Source organism: Macaca fascicularis, chromosome 9 (assembly GCF_037993035.2).
Source record: "Macaca fascicularis isolate 582-1 chromosome 9, T2T-MFA8v1.1".
NCBI classification, from domain to species: domain Eukaryota; kingdom Metazoa; phylum Chordata; class Mammalia; order Primates; family Cercopithecidae; genus Macaca; species Macaca fascicularis.
The window spans coordinates 59,490,982-59,508,487 of NC_088383.1; the positions used below are offsets into that span (position 1 = coordinate 59,490,982).

Genomic DNA, 17,506 nt, shown 5'->3' on the forward strand with positions numbered 1-17,506 from the left:
ACCTGCCTCGGCCTCCCAAAGTGCTGGGATTACAGGCATGAGCCACCGCAATGCGCCTCAAATAACAAACTTTTAAGTAATCCTGACCAAACCTGACAGATTTTAGAGTAGCCTGGAGAAAAATCACAAACGAAAGATACCAAACTATACTCAAATCCCTGACAAACAAAGAAAAAGAATACTTTAACGTTAAAAAAAAAAAAAAAAAGATGGGGGAAGAAATCAGATAAGGATCCACGAAGACAAACATTTCCGGGTACTGAGGGAAAAGATGGTGCCAGTGAAAAGCAAAGACATTCTCATTGGTGCAATGACTATGTGATCTGTGATTAGCAATTACCCAAGGAACTAGTTTGTGCATCCAATTCCTCTTCTTGTTACCACAGACACAGAGTGAGGGATTCTTTATGATGACTATCTCACCTGTCCTTAGCAATGGCAAACAGATCATCTTCTTCGTCTTCCTCAAAGAGACTTGTCTTTTTCACAGCCTTGGCCTCCTGGCCCTGGAGGGTCCCAGAATCCCTGGGTTCTCCTTTAGACCTGCTGTCAGATGCTGAGTGGGTCTGTGAAGCAGGAATATTCCACTGGTCCTTAAAACATAAAATATATATTAAAACTCCAGGCCAGGTGTGGTGGCTCACGCTTGTAATCCCAGCACTTTGGGAGGCCGAGGTGGGCGGATCATGAGGTCAGGAGATCGAGACCATCCTGGCTAACGTGGTGAAACCCCGTTTCTACAAAAAATACAAAAAAATTAGCCAGGCGTGGTGGAGGGCGCCTGTAGTCCCAGCTACTCGGGAGCCTGAGGCAGGAGAATGGCGTGAACCCGGGAGACGGAGTTTGCAGTGAGCCGAGATCATGCCACTGCACTCCAGCCTGAGCAACAGAGCAAGACTCCAACTCAAAAAAACAAAAGTATATTGGCAATTTAGATTATAAAACATGGGGAGTAAAATAAAACTTATATTTGTTAAACTAAGTTGTATTTAAACTAAGCATTAAACTCAGTGTATCAGTCTTGAAGAAAGCTCATACCTAAGACTTTTCTTTGAACTCAAATCTAGACAGCTGGGTTCTCTGACCTCACAGAGCTTCTCATGATTTCCTCCTCCAACACCTGCCATGATGTCTCTTCCCACTATTGTTCTGCACTGTGTTACGACAACTGACTTGTCTATTTCAGGGGATCAACATTAATTACAGAGGCTATAAGAAGGAAGCCGAATATAAAAATACCAAGAACTCAAGAACTTCCAACTCCAGAGGAGAATGATATTTTAATTTTAAAAGTCCTAAAGCAGATTACAAAAAAAAAAAGTGTCAAAATTCATGCAACACACATGTGAAGAAGACACAAAGAAAAACTGCTAGTAATCCTTTTACCACAAGTCTGAATGTGGCCTTCAGAAAGCATTTAAGGAAATTCCACTAGGCTATGCTCACACCCCTTCAAATCAAAGAACTCCCAAGCACTTGCATAAGTGCTCTGATCTCTGGAGTCTACAGTCTTGCAAATCCAAGGGGAGGCCACAAGCCAGCAGCAGATTATGCAGAATTTCAGGCCCCACCCCTACTTTCTGAATCAGAACGTGCATTTCACAGGGTGCCCAGGTGATTTCTTAAACATTACAGTTTGAGAATTGCTCGTCAATGTTTAGCAGTGACTAAACACTGGAATCCACTGGAGAGCATCACAAAACTCCAATGACGAGGCTGTACCCCAGACTGATGAATTCAGAATCTCCGGAGCTGGGATCCGCTGTCAGCACTCCTTAGGTCTTTTTTTTTTTTTTTTTCTTTTTTGAGATGGAGTCTCGCTCTGTGGCCCAGGCTGGCGTGCAGTGGTGCGATCTTGGCTCACTGCAACCTCTGCCTCCTGGGTTCAAGTGATTCTCCTGCCTCAGCCTCCCGAGTTGCTAGGACTACAGGCATGTATCATCATGCCTGGATAATTTTTGTATTTTTTATAGAGACGGAGTTTTGCCACGTTGGCCAGGCTGGTCTCAAACTCCTAACCTCAGGTGATTCGCCCACCTCGGCCTCCCAGAGTGCTGGGATTACAGGCGTGAGTCACTGTGCCCAGCCTGTCAAGTCAGCATTCTTTTAAGTTCCCCATGGATCCCAGTGAGCAGCCGAAGTTGAGAGTCTTTGTTCTAGGAGAAACTTGTCCAACCCATGGCCCAAGAGCCACACACAGCCCAGTATGGCTTTGAATGCGGCCCACCACAAAACTGTAAACTTTCTTAAAATATTACGGGATTTATGCATGAACTTTTTTTTTATTTTTTTAGTTCATCAGCTTTGTTAGTGCATTTTCTGTGTGACCCAAGACAGTTCTTCTTCCAGTGGGGCCCAGGGAAGCCAAAAGACTGGACGCCCCTGTTCTAGAACCTTGGTTATCTTTCCTGTGCATGTCTTTTTGCTCCAAGCTTTAGCTAATGTTTTTATTTTCCCTGAACCACTTTCATACTCTAGCAGAGGCAACTACGCTGATGTCCAGCTGTTACTACAGAGGGAACAACCACTGACAATGTTTAAAAGAAAAAACTGGATAATCCATCATAAATTCAGACATTTGAGTAGAAAACACAAATTATATATGCTTGGGAGTTCCTTGATGTGGAGGTGTGAGCATAGCTGGGTGGGATTTCCTTACATGCTTTCTAAAGGCCAAACTCAGACTTTTGTGGTAAAAGGATTACTAGCAATTTTTTGTTGTGTCTTGTTCACATGTGTGTTGCATGAGCTTTTTTCTTTTTGAGACAGTTTCACTTGTTGCTCAGGCTGGAGGTGCAATGGCGTGATCTCAGCTGACAACCTCCGTCTCCTGAGTTTAAGTGATTCTCCTGCCTCAGCCTCCCGAGTAGTTGGGATTACAGGCATGCACCACCATACCTCACTAATTTTTTTGTATTTTTAATAGAGACAGGGTTTTTCCATGTTGTTCAGGCTGGTCTCAAACTCCTGACCTCAGGGGATCTGCCCACCTTGGACTCTCAAAGTGCTGAGATTATAGGCATGAGCCACCACCCCCCGCTGCATAAGCTTTTAATACATTTTTTTTTGCAATCTGCTTTGGAATTTTAAAATTGCTTTCAATAAGAACATGAACTTATATATCCAATTCACCCCCTCCTAACTTGCCTACAATGTTAAAATAAAGAGGAATTATCATAACACAGGAAGATGTTTAATACTCAGGATTTTTAATATCATCATCTTTAAAGTCTTTTTCTGCACAGCTAAATCTGATTCCCTGGTACTACATCTGATTGAGTTAGTAACTAAACCATTTTCACTATTGTCTTTGGTAATATCTATCCAGATCACAAACAGAAATATTGGTAAGACTCCTTCAAAAAGGAGTTTAACCTCAACAGGTAACTCCTACCATGTTCAGCTATAGTTCTAAATTAATGAAACACAGTAGTCATTTAACAAGATACTACTATATATGGTCATTGGGGTATACGGGACATGCTATGTCAAAATATGACACCTTGGCATCTGAGAAGCAGAAAGGTCTCTCTGACCTTTCCCTGGCCCTTCTCCTCTGCAGCAGGCCATAGAAGAATCCTCTAACCCTCTCTGGAGTAGGTCATAAGACCTTCATTCCAGTCCTCCCTATTCCCAGAGGAAAGGAGCCTCCTTATTTGTAAAGATGCAGAGAATCATCTGACCACATAGGCCTTGCTGAGCTCCCCCAGCTTATTCCCATCAGGTCACACCCCTTTCATCTCATGGTGCTTCTCCAAAACTGTCCGCTTCTTCAACAGACAGCATACAATCGACACAGGATTTCCTGTTGCTCTGAGTCTTCTTTTCTGAAGGCTCCTGTGTCAGGTAAAACTTATCTTCAATAAACTTGCACACTTTTCTCTGGTTAATCTGTCATTTGTTATAGGGGACTTGACGATGAACCTAGTGATGGGTGAGAAATCATTTCTCCCGTAGCCGGCCTAACTCATTAGAAGGAGCATGTACTATCGTGCGGGACTCATACTTATTCCGAACCATTCTGAAGAGATTCATCTTTAAATTATATATTATATTAAATGTCTTCCTTCAGAAAAGACAATCTTGTGAACATCGCCTTTGGTGACTGAATGTCACTAGATATAAAACAGGTAGAAAAAGAAGATACTTGGGATGGCTTTAACTCTTAAATCCCATCAAATACTCCCCTCTTCTTAGGAGAAACCTCGGCTCACCTCCTCATCGCTGCTGAACAACAGGGCAGATGCTTTCTTTTTGGAGAGCTCGGAGGGTTTTGCTTTCTCTTGTCTCTGAGCTTGTAGAGACAATGTCTGCTTCTTAGCAGCTGTACCCCCAAAAAGATTATCCTAGAAAAGCAAATGGCAGAAAGGTAAGACAACTTTATAAACAGAAAACACAGGATGTCTTCCTACATCAAACTGTTAGGAAGTAAGTCTCCAGTCAGGTATACAAATAACACCTCTGGCGGGGAAAACTCACAAAATGCTAGTGAGTTTTCCTAACTACAGCCTTTTCCCACTGCACCCATAGAAGGGAAAGAGATTACCATAGAACTCGAAGGCAGAACAGCTGGGAAGAAGCAAGAGGACAACATGTGAATGAGATCACGGAGTACAAAGAGAAACTGAGCCCCATCCAGTCGCCCTGTGGGCAAGTGCCTCTCTGCTCATTTCAGGGGGTTACAACCTGCAACGGGCATGGGAGCCCCTGCAGCAGCCAGAAACTCACACTGTCCTCTCCACAAACGAGAAACCAGAACAATGGCTCAAAGGAGAGAACTAGGGGTATGTCTCCACTCCTTTACAGGTAAGAAAGACATACACCTGGGATGGAGGGAAGGCATGCCTTGTGTTTCTCATTAGTTTCAAAGAGCTTATACAAAGTGAAGAAATAGTTTACTAAATAAAATTGCTGGTGTACTAGGTTTAAGGGCATTTGTAAATTCTTCTGTGGTCAAGCACTCCCCAAAAGTTGTATTTACTAAGGTGCTTTTATTCAGGTAAGGGGAACAAAAGCATCAGAGGGCCTGAGTCTGAGAATGGACAAACTCTTAACAGCAGGTGAACAGCCCTAGAATGTGAAGATGAATGAAGGGAGTGTCTTCCTGGATGAAGTCTCCTTTAAGGAGAGTGCGGTAATACAGGATAGGCCAGGAGAGTAATGAGCTGGTGTCCACCGGGGATACTAATGACAAAGATCACATTCACTATGCACTTACTATGTGCCGGCACTCTGCAAGAGTGTCACACTAGTAGTTACAGCTGCCACAATGACCCTACTCACTGTTAAACCACGTGAGCTTAAGGAAGGTTAAGTTACTTGCTCCAGGTCCCTGGTTTGCCAGTAGTGGAGCTGGGATATGAACCCGGGGTCTGATGGCAAAGCCTATGAGCTCATCACTGCCCAGTACTGCATCAGAGTTAAGGTTTGGGTTGTCTTCTCTCTTATTTCTCTTCCCCAATGTGCTCTCTCCATCCAGGATGGGAAAGAAAGGCCATGGTCAGGACATGGCTGCCATCTCCTTTGTATCTCCACTTGATCCAAGACATTCTTGTAGGTCACTGGGTATAACATTGATCCATCCTCTAGACTAAAGTACAGCTGACCCTGAATGACACAGGTTTGAGCTGCACACGTCCACTTCTACACAAATGTTTTATCAGTAATATGTTGAAATTTTTTTTGGACATTTGCAATAATTTGAAAAATCTTGCAGACAAACCATGCAGCCCAGAAATATCAAAAAAAAATAAAATAAAATAAGGAAATGCTAGATATGTCAGGAATACAAAAATATATAAATAGATAGTATATTATTTATATGTTAATCAACTGTTTATGATACCCGTGAGGCTTCCGGTTAACAGTAAGCTATTAGTAGATAAGTTTTTGGGAAGTAAGAAATTATATATGGATTTTTCACTGCAATATGGAAGTCAAAACAACCTCCACACTGTTAAAGGGTCAACTGTATTTCTCCAAGGCAGATATAAAAAAATAAAACTTGTAGATTTCACTCCATAAGAACTATGTCAAGAGGCCGGGCACGATGGCTCATACCTATAATCCTAGCCCTTAGGGAGGCCGAGGCAGGGGGATCACCTGAGATCAGGAGTTCAACACTAGCCTGGTCAACATGGTGAAACCTTGTCTTACTAACAATACAAAAATTAGCTGGGTGTGGTGGTGCGCGCCTGTAGTCCCAGTTACTCAGGAGGCTGAGGTAGGAGAATCACTTGAATCCAGCTGCAGTGAACCGAGATTGCACCACTGCACTACAGCCTGGGTGACAGAGAAAGACTCCATCTCAAAAAAAAAAAAAAAAAAAAAAAAAAGAAAGAAAAAAAGAAAAAGAACTGCATCAAGAATCTAATGTCTTCTCCATTGCACAGCTAGGAAAATATAAGGAAGAAGTCACTGAAATAAAAGCGGAAATATTTTTATTATATAAACTTCAGGAAGCCTGACCGCTTCCCTACCACCTTTTGCTAGTATATGAGTCTCTGGGTAGAAAGTTAATCAACAACTGTTTTCTCCTAATCTAAATTATCTAGTGTTGCAATAACAATGTTTACCTCTTCGTCTTCATCATCGAACAGGGAAACCGACGTGGGGAGCTTGCTAGGGAGCTGAGACGCACCTTTTAACTTACTCGCACTTTGAGAAGAAAACAAATCCTGTTGGATTGAAATTAAAGTTGCTGTTAACAGGAATATCAGTTTTAAAAATATCAGGTGAGTATAAAACACAAGTGACTCAGACATGACGGCTGCCATGTATCTAGGCTTCTTTCCTTAGAGGGAAGGTGGCTCAGACAGAGTCCTGAAAGGGATAGGCCTCAGGGTCTGTGCAGGGTGTGGGCAATGGTGGTAAGGAGGAGGAAAGCCACAGGATCTGATGGCCTTGCAGAGCAAAGAGGCTTCTGTATTCCCACCCGAGTGACAGAAGGCAGGAAGAAGTTTTCAAATCAATTTCCTACACCATGCTAAAAAAATAAATAAATAAGAATGGCTTCCCATTGCAGTCTAAAGAATCAGAGATTAGACAGGGTCAACAAAGAAACAGGGGCTAGATTCCCCGATTAATGGAGCTACAACTATTTTATTTAGTAACACCCTTCTCTCCTAAGATTATGACTTATTTCTTTTTCTTTTTTTTTTTTTGAGATGGAGTCTCGCTCAGTCACCCAGGCTGGAGTGCAATGGCGCGATCTCAGCTCACTGCAAGTTACACCTCCCAGGTTCACGTCATTCTCCTGCTTCAGCCTCCCCAGTGGCTGGGACTACAGGTGCCCACCACCACGCCCGGCTAATTTTTTTGTATTTTTAGTAGAGAACAGGTTTCACCGTGTTAGCCAGGATGGTCTAGATCTCCCGACCTTGTGATCCACCCACCTCGGCCTCCCAAAGTGCTGGGATTACAGGCGTTGAGTGACCACGCCCGGCCGATTTATTCTTTTAAATAAATACAAATTAAATTTCTATTTTTAAATGTTTGGTAGTCTACTTAGCTTAACTACAGGTATATGATGTTGCAAACCAGGATAAGACCTGCTAGATTCTAAAGAAACTTTCAGCCTGGCACTGTGGCTCATGCCTATAATCCCAGCATTTTGGGAGGCTGGGGCAGGTGGATCACCTCAGGTCAGGAGTTCGAGACCAGCCTGGGTAACATGACGAAATCCCATCTATAACAAAAATACAAAATTAGCCAGGTGAGGTGGTGGGTGCCTGTAATCTCAGCTACTCGGGAGGCTGAGGCAGGATAATTGTTTGAACCTGGAAGATGGAGGTTGCAGTGAGCCGAGATCGCACCACTGCACTCCAGCCTGGGCAAAAAGAGTAAAATTTCATCTCAAAAAAAGTAAAAAATATAAAAATAAAGAAATGGTCAAAATGCTATAAAACATCAGCTTATCCTGCAAAGAAAGACCTGCAAATTGAGCTACATGAAGTAGAAACATAAAATGGGACATCTATTCCCTTGGGAAGAGAAACTTCAATACACAAGAGCCGAACAATTAAATAGGCCAAGAACATATTTTCTAAGATCTCTTCGGACAGTATTTTTTTCCCTTTTGTAAATTATGGAGTCGATGTCTACTCCTCAAATATAGACCTAACGAGTTCACTAAGTGAGATCTCCTCCACACAGCGGTTTTCCCCTGTGCTCCCTGGAGTCCCATGGGTTTACTTAGATTGAAGAGGTCACAAGGGGAATTCCAGGCATCCCGTGCCCCTCCTGCATGTTCCACAATGGCAAGAGAAAGGGTTCTGCTGCTCTAAGAAAATGAAAGTAAACCAAAGCAAACAACAAAAACAAATGTCAACATCACAGTTTTGGACCCTTAACTAATACCTTTCTTGGTATTGCAAAAAAACACACTTCCATTACCTCAAATATGTTCCCCCAGAATGACTTCACAGGGAAAGTGTCAGCCTCACACTTGAGATACAGAGAAAGGAATCAGGACTCATTCCTTCGGGTCCAAAGCTTTAACTCTTAGACTGCCTTAGTTTTACTTCTTGCCTCAGAATCCCAACAATATCCAATAAAAACATTCACTCTACAATGACACACAAGGGGCAAAGCCTTTGGGAGGGTTTTCACACAAGTCTGAGAGTTCATTTACACTCCCACCATCAAGAAGGGGAGCCTACGGCCCCTCCCCATGAACCTGGATGGGCCATTGTGACCATCTTGATCAACAAATGAAGCAAAAGGAACACCATTGACTTCCAAGGCTGGAACACAGAAGGCGACATGGCCTCCATTTGGCTCTCTCTGACGAATCTCCCCTACAGCCCTGAGCCAGCATGGATGAGGCCCGGCTTCCCTGACTACATGCTGGTAGCCACAAAGAGCTAATGAGAGATGTCCCAGGGGCCCCAGTGCCCAGGTACCAGACATAGGAGTGAGCTGATCCTCAGCCCAGCCACCTTCAGACACAAGAGACCCTCAGTGACAATGGCCTAGTTAAGCCCAGTCAACCTCTCGAATTGTGAGACAACAAAACTATTGGTGTTGTAAACCACTAAGTTTTGGAGTTAAGTTGTTTCACAGCAACAAATAACCAGAACACTTCGTAAGTCACTGCAATTGCTCACATATGGTTTTCTTGTCTAGTCGACAATTACTGGATGGCTTATCACATGCCAAGCACTGGTATTAAGGACAGGCTGTTAAGGATACAAACAGGAAATAAAAAGTCCTGCCCTCATAGCACTTACTTTAGTGGGAAGCACAGACAATGAATAAGTAAATATACATTGTCCCTGGCAACACGTGCTGTGGTAAACAGTAAAATAGGAAAGGGGACCAGGAGTACAGGGTGGTAAGTGCTAGCAGGCTTCCAGTTGTGTGTACTTCGTCAGGGAGGCCTCACAGAGAAAGAGTGAGGAAGCAAGCTGGATTCTGGGAACAGCCTTCCTCAGAGTGGCAGGGGGAGGTGCAAAGACCCCGAGGTGGAGGTGTGGGTGATACACGGGATCCATGAGCATAAGATGGTGGAGGCCCCATCATGCTGTTTCTCAGGGCTCAGGGTTGTGACTTAACTGGACTCTGGTTAATTCCCATGTTTTGTACACTAGCCTTCAGTGAAACAATAGCCTCAAAGGTATTCTTTACATCAAGGACAATCACTCTACTTCCAAAGGGTTCCACGTTCATCCTTGCTGTGAGTGCAAAGTCCAACCGTGAGAGCCTAACCTAGAGCCCACAATTTCTTGAAATACGTGTTTCTGCCATGTCCACATATTTTTCTGTAAAAGGGGCTTATTACTTCCCATTACATTCTCATACAGGTCTCTGATCTCCTACAAGGCTAACTTAAAATTAGATCTAAGATGACCTAGGCCTGAGAGACTCAGGAAATGCAGTGAAATTCTAAGAGGTGCTTCTAAGGTGCCTGGAGGGACTGAAGCAACCTGTGAACCAGGTCCCACAGTCTGTTAGCGGTCTCAGTCTCGACAAGACAGATGGCTATGCCAGAATCCTTCCGCTACAGCACTAAGCCATGGTCCAGTTAGTGAGAATGTGAATAAAGGAAGGAGCACGGTGACCTCCACTCTGGTGCAAGCTCCTCATCACATCATGAGCCCATTCATAGTCTAAAAGCTGAGCATCCTAAAGAGAGAGTATTTTCATCACAGGAAATGTAAATACAGTCCAACCCAAAAGTGAAAAGTATTGTAAACATATTGCTTTCTAAAGACCTTAAGCTCTCAAGAGATTATTTTTTTTCATTTATTTATTTTGAGACGAAGTCTCGCTCTGTCGCCTAGGCTAGAGTGCAATGGTGTGATGTCGGTTTATTGCAATTTCTGCCTCCCGGGTTCAAGTGAATCTCCTATCTCAGCCTCCTGAGCAACTGGGATTACAGGCTCGCACCACCATGTCTGGCTAATTTTTGTATTTTTAACAGAGACAGGGTTTCATCACGTTGGCCAACCTGGTGTTAAATTCCTAACCTCAGGTGTCCGCCTGCCTTGGTCTCCCAAAGTGCTAGGATTACAGGCATGAACCACAGCTCCTGGCCTCTAGAGACAATTTTTAAAGAACTGGAGTACTTAACAAAAAGTCTTACAACTCCACTGAGAAAAACCTGATTCAGAAATAGTTTCTATGTCATATTCATAGACCACTACCAACAACTAAGGAAAAGAATACCATACCTCAGAGTCCTCCTCATCTGAAAATAAGCTTTTTTGAGTCTTTGTTTCTGACGAGGGCTTGAGATTTTTGCTGGAAGGTAAGGTAACCTTTGTTGGGGGGGAAGAAAAGAAAAAGAAAAATTAAGCATTAACAAATAAGATACCCAGAAAAGAGGGTTTACTCAATCAACCATTTAGAAAATGCAAGGAGTCTCTGCTATGATAGGCACCAAGCCGAGGGCTCTGTTAAGAGAACAGTAAGACAAACAGAGGACACATCTGGTATATCGGGGGGCAGGACACACTGCCTGGGTAATGGGTGCACGGATGGGACATATGCAGTGAGAGACGGCATGGAAAGGCAGGCTGCCTGATGGGCCTGCCAGGTTCTGAATGCTGGGCCTTAGGTGGTGGGCAGGAGAAAGTCAGGGTTTCGCAGCCAGGACATGACATGATAAGACAAACTGTAGAAAGAGGAGGGATCAGCTGTGTGGGACAGCAGTGAAATATCAAGCAGTCAGAAGGGCTTAAAGACTACTGGGGACACAAGCACTGGCCAAACTCAGGTCAATCTGAGCATCAAAAGAATGATGGTCCAGCCAACATGGTCAAACCCAGTCTCTACAAAAAATACAAAAATTAGCCGGGCATGGTGGCGTGTGCATGCAGGCCGAGCTACTTGGTAGGCTGAGGCTGGAGAGAATCACTTGAATCTAGGAGGCTGAGGTTGCAGTGAGCTGTGATTGCACCACTGCACTCTAGCCTGGACAACAGAGCAAGAGCCTGTCTCAAAAAAGAAAAAAAAAAGGAAGAAGAAGAAGAATGATAGTAATGGATTATCATTTACATTGAAGAATGAATCCATGATCCCAAAGAAATACTAAAAGTCGGGGAAGGAGAGGAAGAGGAAACTCTTTATTCAGAAGAATGTCAACCCATAAGAAATACAGAATTAAAAAAGCGGTGGTTTATGCTCCCTAACAGTTTAACCGATTCAGGAAAAGATCATCAATGGATTTTTAAAACACTGAGTGAAAGGCTGGGAGATAACAGATATTCACACTGTGTTCAACTATCACTTTAGAGATCAACTTATCAATGGCAAAAGAGAACAGGATCCTTTCCAGTGAAGCAGTGTGGTGGGCACCCTAACAACCAAGTGACAAACATGTCTGAATGAAGCAGACGGTGGACCTGATGTGTCCTGGGAGATGATCCAATGGGAAGTGCGCAACCCTGTCTGCTTGTACTCTTGCCAAAACTGCTAACCCTGAATCTACTCAGAGGAAAATAATCAAGCAAATTCACAAGACACATTCTACAAGACAAGTGGCTGGACATTAAAAAAAAAAAAAAAAAAAAAAAAGATGTGGGAGGTGTTGCTCTAGATTAAGGAGACCAAAGAGACAGGACAACCAAACGCAATGCAGACACACTGCCTGAATCCTGGGTTTCTTTAAAAAAAAAAAAAAAAAAAAAAATCAAAACACACCAAAGAAGTATAAAGCAGGAGTCCCCAACCCTGGGCTGCAGACCAGTCCATGGCCTGTTAGGAGCCGGGCCACACAGTAGGAGGTGAGGTGAGCAGCAAGCATTACTGCCTGAGCTCCTCCCCCTGTCAGATCAGCAGCAGCATCAGATTCTCACAGGAGGGCAAACCCTATTGTGAACCCTGCCTGCGAGGGATCTAGGTTGCAAGTTGCACTCTCCTTACGTCCCTAATGCCAAAAAGGTTGGGGACTGCTGCTATAAACGGCATTTTGGGAACAAGAGAGGAAATTACAATATAAACTATAGGCGAGATAATTTTAAATCTGTATTCTATTTGTTGGGGTGATTTTACAAAGACATTTTGGGGCAAACTGGAGCAATTCTAATACAGACTAGATATTAGATTCTACTATAGAATTACTGTTAGTCTCACAGCTGTTGATCATGGCACTGTGGTTATATGGAAGTCTTTTCAAGAGAGGCTTAATGAAATATTTAGGGGTAGAATGTCACAATGACTACACACAAACAGTTCCATGCAGCAAACAGTTCAAACAACTTGCATGCAAATAGTTCAGGAAAAAAATAGATATGTAACAAGGTTTACATCCGGAAAATATTTGCCAAAACCCTAAGAACTGATCAGTTTGGGTGGTAGTTATTTGGGTGTTCACTGCAATATTCTTTCCACTTTCTGTTTGAAGTTCTTCAGTATGAACGTGAAAGGGAACAATACTTCCCTTTGGGTTCCGGATGAATTATTAAAACGCCACAGATCAATGCTCCTGCGTTAACTCTTCCTTCCTGCTCACCTTTTTTTCTGCTCTTGCTTTATTTTCATCTGTCTGACTCACAGTGGCTTCTGGCAATGCTTGGGCTTTTTCTTTGAACAGATCTCCTTCTTCGTCACCAAAGATATTGGCAGTGGATTGGACTTTGCCTTTAAAAATACCAAGGCATAAAATTACACTAATATCAAACATCCTATCATAAAATTCATAGACTAAAAAATTCTTCTCTCCCGAAGAATAAATATAAAAAGTTATGTTGTTTCTTGATTAGTTATACAGAAATAGTAAGTGAAACTATACTCTTCCCTTGGAATTTTTCAAAGAGCATAGTAACAGCTCAGTTGAAAAACAGAACAGATAGTTTAACCACGTGGGTGACGTGCTTATCCAAGCAGACATCACCTGTGCTTAGAGTAGCTTGGACTGGCTTACATGGTGAAGAGAGACCTAGAGGAAGAAAGATCATTTAAGAGGGCCACCAAGTTACTCATCTAAGGAATCTGAGAAATGAGGGCTTGGCTCCTGCTTTAAAAAAATCAAACTGTACAAAAGCAGATAAAAGCAAATACTGAAATTCCCTCATAATCCCACCGGTCTACTCAAACAAGATGGACTTTGGGAACAGCTCAGCATACATGCTTCTAATTCCCCCAAAGAATGTACTAATGAATTAACTTTAGTTATTTATGTGTTTTCCATTTAATGTACCTATAAAATCTTCCCAAGTCAACAAGCGTAGACCCTTTCAACAGTTATACTATATTCCACTGAATAGAAGGGCCATAGCTTACCCTACTGATGACTATTTTCACCACCATAAGCACCGCTGTACCAAATGGGGCATGTGTTGCTGAAATGAGGTCACTGACTCATGGATGTCCGAAGAGAATAGCAGTTGTCAAAGAAAGCAGCACCAATTTACTAGTGATTCTAAATCAATTCTCAAAGATATCCACTAAGTGAGAGCCCTGGGGAGCTACAAAAAGCACTACTAACTTCACTCACTGTCAACTTCACTGAGACCTGCGTGCATTCTGTATCCATTTGTACTCTTTCTAGATTAACTAGGCTATCGTTTTCCCTCACACTTCGGCTTCCATCCTTACTTTCTACATCTAACGTTTGAAAAGGAGAGTGAGTCCAGACAGTCTGCTTCTAAATATATTCAGTTCCATCTATTCCTATGCCATCCTTTTTTATTTTTTCAACTTGCTGAAAATCTTGTGCACCTTAGGGAGCTACCTTTCTTTTCCAGAAAAGCAGTCAACGAATCTGTCTTGCTATTCCAAGTGTGATCTACAGACCATGAAGCTTGCTGGAAATGTAAATTCTCAGGCCCCACCCTGGACCTACTGAATCAGAATCTTCATTTTGACAAAAGCCTCTGGGAGATTCATCTGCACATTTAAAAACAAATGATTTACAGGAATGACTTCAGGAACACAGGACTTACATTTAAGAGGAAAAGGAAGGAGAAGGCCAAAGTGGCCAAGGGGATGAAAACCCCATCATCTGAGGAAAGACCAAGGCCACCCGAGCGTTTTGGCAGAGAGAAGAGAAGCTGGGAACTAAACGGCCAGCATGCAACATGTAGCTCATGTAATTAACTAAGGTCGGCTGGAAGAAAGTATGATTAAAACTTTACAATACAAAAGGTCAGAACTGGAAATTGCAAGCAAAAATTATAGGGAAAAGGATTTCCACTCTCTATAAGGAAAATAATCATAGTAATCAGCTTATAGAGCAGAAAAGATTGGTTTACAAAACAGACCTCCCAGGCACCACACCTATGTAAGTACAGACACAACAGCTCAATGACAGGAATGCTGGAGAAGGGATTCTGGTACTATAAGAGATACAAAACTAGGGGAGCTTAAGTCCTTTTTAGGCAACATTCTTTTTCTGGCTGAAGTCCCAGAAACAGAGGCGGGAGCAGGTACCTGTTTTGGAAGGTTTGCTGCGGGGTGCCGAGAAAAAGTCGTCGTCATCATCATCATCATCAAAGAGGCCAGTGGGAGGGGGAACGTAGGGGCCTTTCCTTGGAGTGGGCTGCTCAGGCTTCTCGGGCTCCTTCAGTGATGGAACGGAGGCAGCACCAAACACATCCGTGTCTCCTGTGGGCGGAGGGACAAGACAGCCACAGCTGTGAGCCAGTGTGCGCCTGCTGGATTTACAGAAAATAATTATCACCCACCAAGAACTTCTCATTTCAGTTAATCCACAAAGTGCGTTAACGGGGCCAGATAGCCTCTATCCATTACTGCTACAGAACATCTCACCATGGAGAATCACCAGGTCATTCATACACAAAAAGTCCAAGGCCACTGAGCACTAGGAGAATAAGAGCTAACATCAGTAAATGAGCTCTTTCTATAAGCTGCTCAAAGCCCTTTGAAGCTCCCAGGTGCTTTCTCGTCCCCAGCCAGGCTTTAGAAGATAATTTTGAAAATGAAAAAACAGTATTTGTACAGTTTTTAGAAAACAAACCTTAGGTTATGTTACCTAAAAATACAGAAACGGCTCCTGCTGGGATTTTCTTTCCAGGTTTGGATGAGGAAGACTCTAGAATGAGAAAGCAAGTGATAACCATTTCACAAGGGAAATAACTTTTCTTGCTATTTTCTTCCTGAAACGTGTGCAGTGTAACACACAGCTACTACCAGACCTTTTGAAACTAATTTTTCCTGAACAAGCCATCTTAAAATTCTTTAGTATTTTCCTCTCTACCGATGTCAGGACATTTTTCTTGGGATTAACAAAATCTGAGCTGTGACTCCAAAGGAAGAGCATGCTGACTGTGATCAAGTCACAGCAGTGGGTCAGCTGGGGGACACCAAGGGAGGTGGTGAACACAGCTGGCAGAGGCAGGGACAGAACGACCAGGGCTCCCCCAAAGAGTTCCAGCTCTACCCATTCCAGTTGGATGAGAATGAACAAGTAAAAAAGAACCGCAAAAAGGTGAGTCGTCAGTAAAAAAATATAGACAGTAAGAGCAAAGGGGGGAACCAAGCAAGTCACTGATGCCAAAACGTGGACAGCAGAAAGCAGAGCAGAGCCAGGCTAGCAGCCCACACAGCAAGCACAAGGAGTGGCCTCCAAGGCCCAGCTCTGATGTGGGTGCTGGGAAGACTCGGCACTTAGAATCACTAATTCCCAAGTCCGGAGAACTACCACAAACCTATTGAGTAACATTTGTATGTTAAAAAATATATTTGTATTTGTGTTTTTAAAAAACTGCACAAATGGGACAGGTGCAGTGGCTCATGCCTGTATCCCCAGCATTTTGCGAGGCCAAGGTGGGTGATAACTTAAGGACAGGAGTTTAAGACCCGCCTGTCCAACTGTCCAACATGGTGAAACCCTGTCTCTACTAAAAATACCAAAAAAAAAAAAAAAAACTGCACAGAAGATTTTAATGCACACTGCGTTGGGGAATTACTGGTCTCCAACTTTTATAGAGAATGTTAAAAATGTTTCTTGAAATTAAACTTCATTCAATGAAAACCATCCTCAACACTGCTCTAGGGTACTTTTCTTGTCTGACTTTTTATGAGTTCTCTCCTAACAAACAGGCAGGACTGTGATACAGGTTTACAGATGGTACTCTGTTTTTTCCAAGACATCAATTAGTGAAGATGAATTACTTTCAATTGGACCAAGGTAAAAACAACAGCTTCCTGCTTAACACAGAAACGAGGCTTGGGAACAACCCTGGGGTTCCATCTCCTAGTGAGAAGGAACTCTGCACACCGAGACGCAGCTGACCAGCCCCAGCTTACCCTCCTTAACAGAGCCTCCAGCTGGCCGATCCTGGGGGGCTTCCATGAAGAGGTCACTCTGGTTGTAATAAGGTATATGACAAAGAATTAAAAAAACCAGGAGAAAGCATAGCTGCATTTGAGGATTTCTAAGGAAAAGTAACCCACAAGATTTAAAGCTACATATTTACTACTCTGTCAGAAAATCAGTTGCAAAGTGATAACTACGGTAAAATCAGATCCTAAAATAATTTAGGTCTGTCCAGGAATTAAAAACAAACACGGAAGACAACAGATAAGGCAAGAAACAATCACCTAGTAAATTATTCACACTAACACGTGCACATCTTCTCCTCACCTAACAAAGGGTAGAAGGATATGGTATTTTTCACTCAGTGATTCTTAATTCAAAATGTCCCAAAATATGAAACCAGAAGCAACTTCCAACTGAGCTGTTTTTCCCCCAGTAAACAAACAAAGCCTATTTCTTCCCTGCGGACCCCCGACACAGCTAGCTGCAGGGAGTGTTGCTGGGTACCATGGACTCACCTCCTCGTCCTCATCATCAAAGAGCCCCTTGCCCCCACTGAACAGGCCGCCTCGAGAGCCAAATGGCGAGAAGTCCTCGTCGGTCAGCTTGGGGGGTGCGAATAAGTTATCCTCTTCATCTAGCAAACAGAAAGCAGTGTTTTGCAGAGAGCATTAAAGATGGGTCTAGAACTCAAATTCCCGGGTTGGCATCTGCAACGTCTCCAAACTAGCATGGAGTTTATCTGACCCTATTTAACAAAGCGTGAGGCAGTCTGACGAATTT

At 43.1% G+C, this 17,506-nt stretch overlaps 1 protein-coding gene across 10 annotated transcripts in view; it reads right to left on the reverse strand.

Annotated features, from left to right (window-relative positions):
* The window catches only part of WASHC2A (WASH complex subunit 2A), a 64,701-nt gene that overhangs the window by 22,828 nt on the left and 24,367 nt on the right, over positions 1-17,506 (reverse strand). For all 10 annotated transcript variants that reach the window (XM_074001642.1, XM_074001641.1, XM_074001640.1 and 7 more), the window contains 9 exons: positions 17,242-17,360; positions 16,714-16,771; positions 15,437-15,496; positions 14,875-15,048; positions 12,956-13,083; positions 10,674-10,760; positions 6,576-6,677; positions 4,215-4,346; positions 424-593 (listed from right to left, as the gene is read on the reverse strand). In XM_074001642.1, coding sequence (XP_073857743.1) covers positions 424-593; positions 4,215-4,346; positions 6,576-6,677; positions 10,674-10,760; positions 12,956-13,083; positions 14,875-15,048; positions 15,437-15,496; positions 16,714-16,771; positions 17,242-17,360 — 1,030 coding nt within the window. The remainder of the gene's footprint in view (positions 1-423; positions 594-4,214; positions 4,347-6,575; positions 6,678-10,673; positions 10,761-12,955; positions 13,084-14,874; positions 15,049-15,436; positions 15,497-16,713; positions 16,772-17,241; positions 17,361-17,506) is intronic.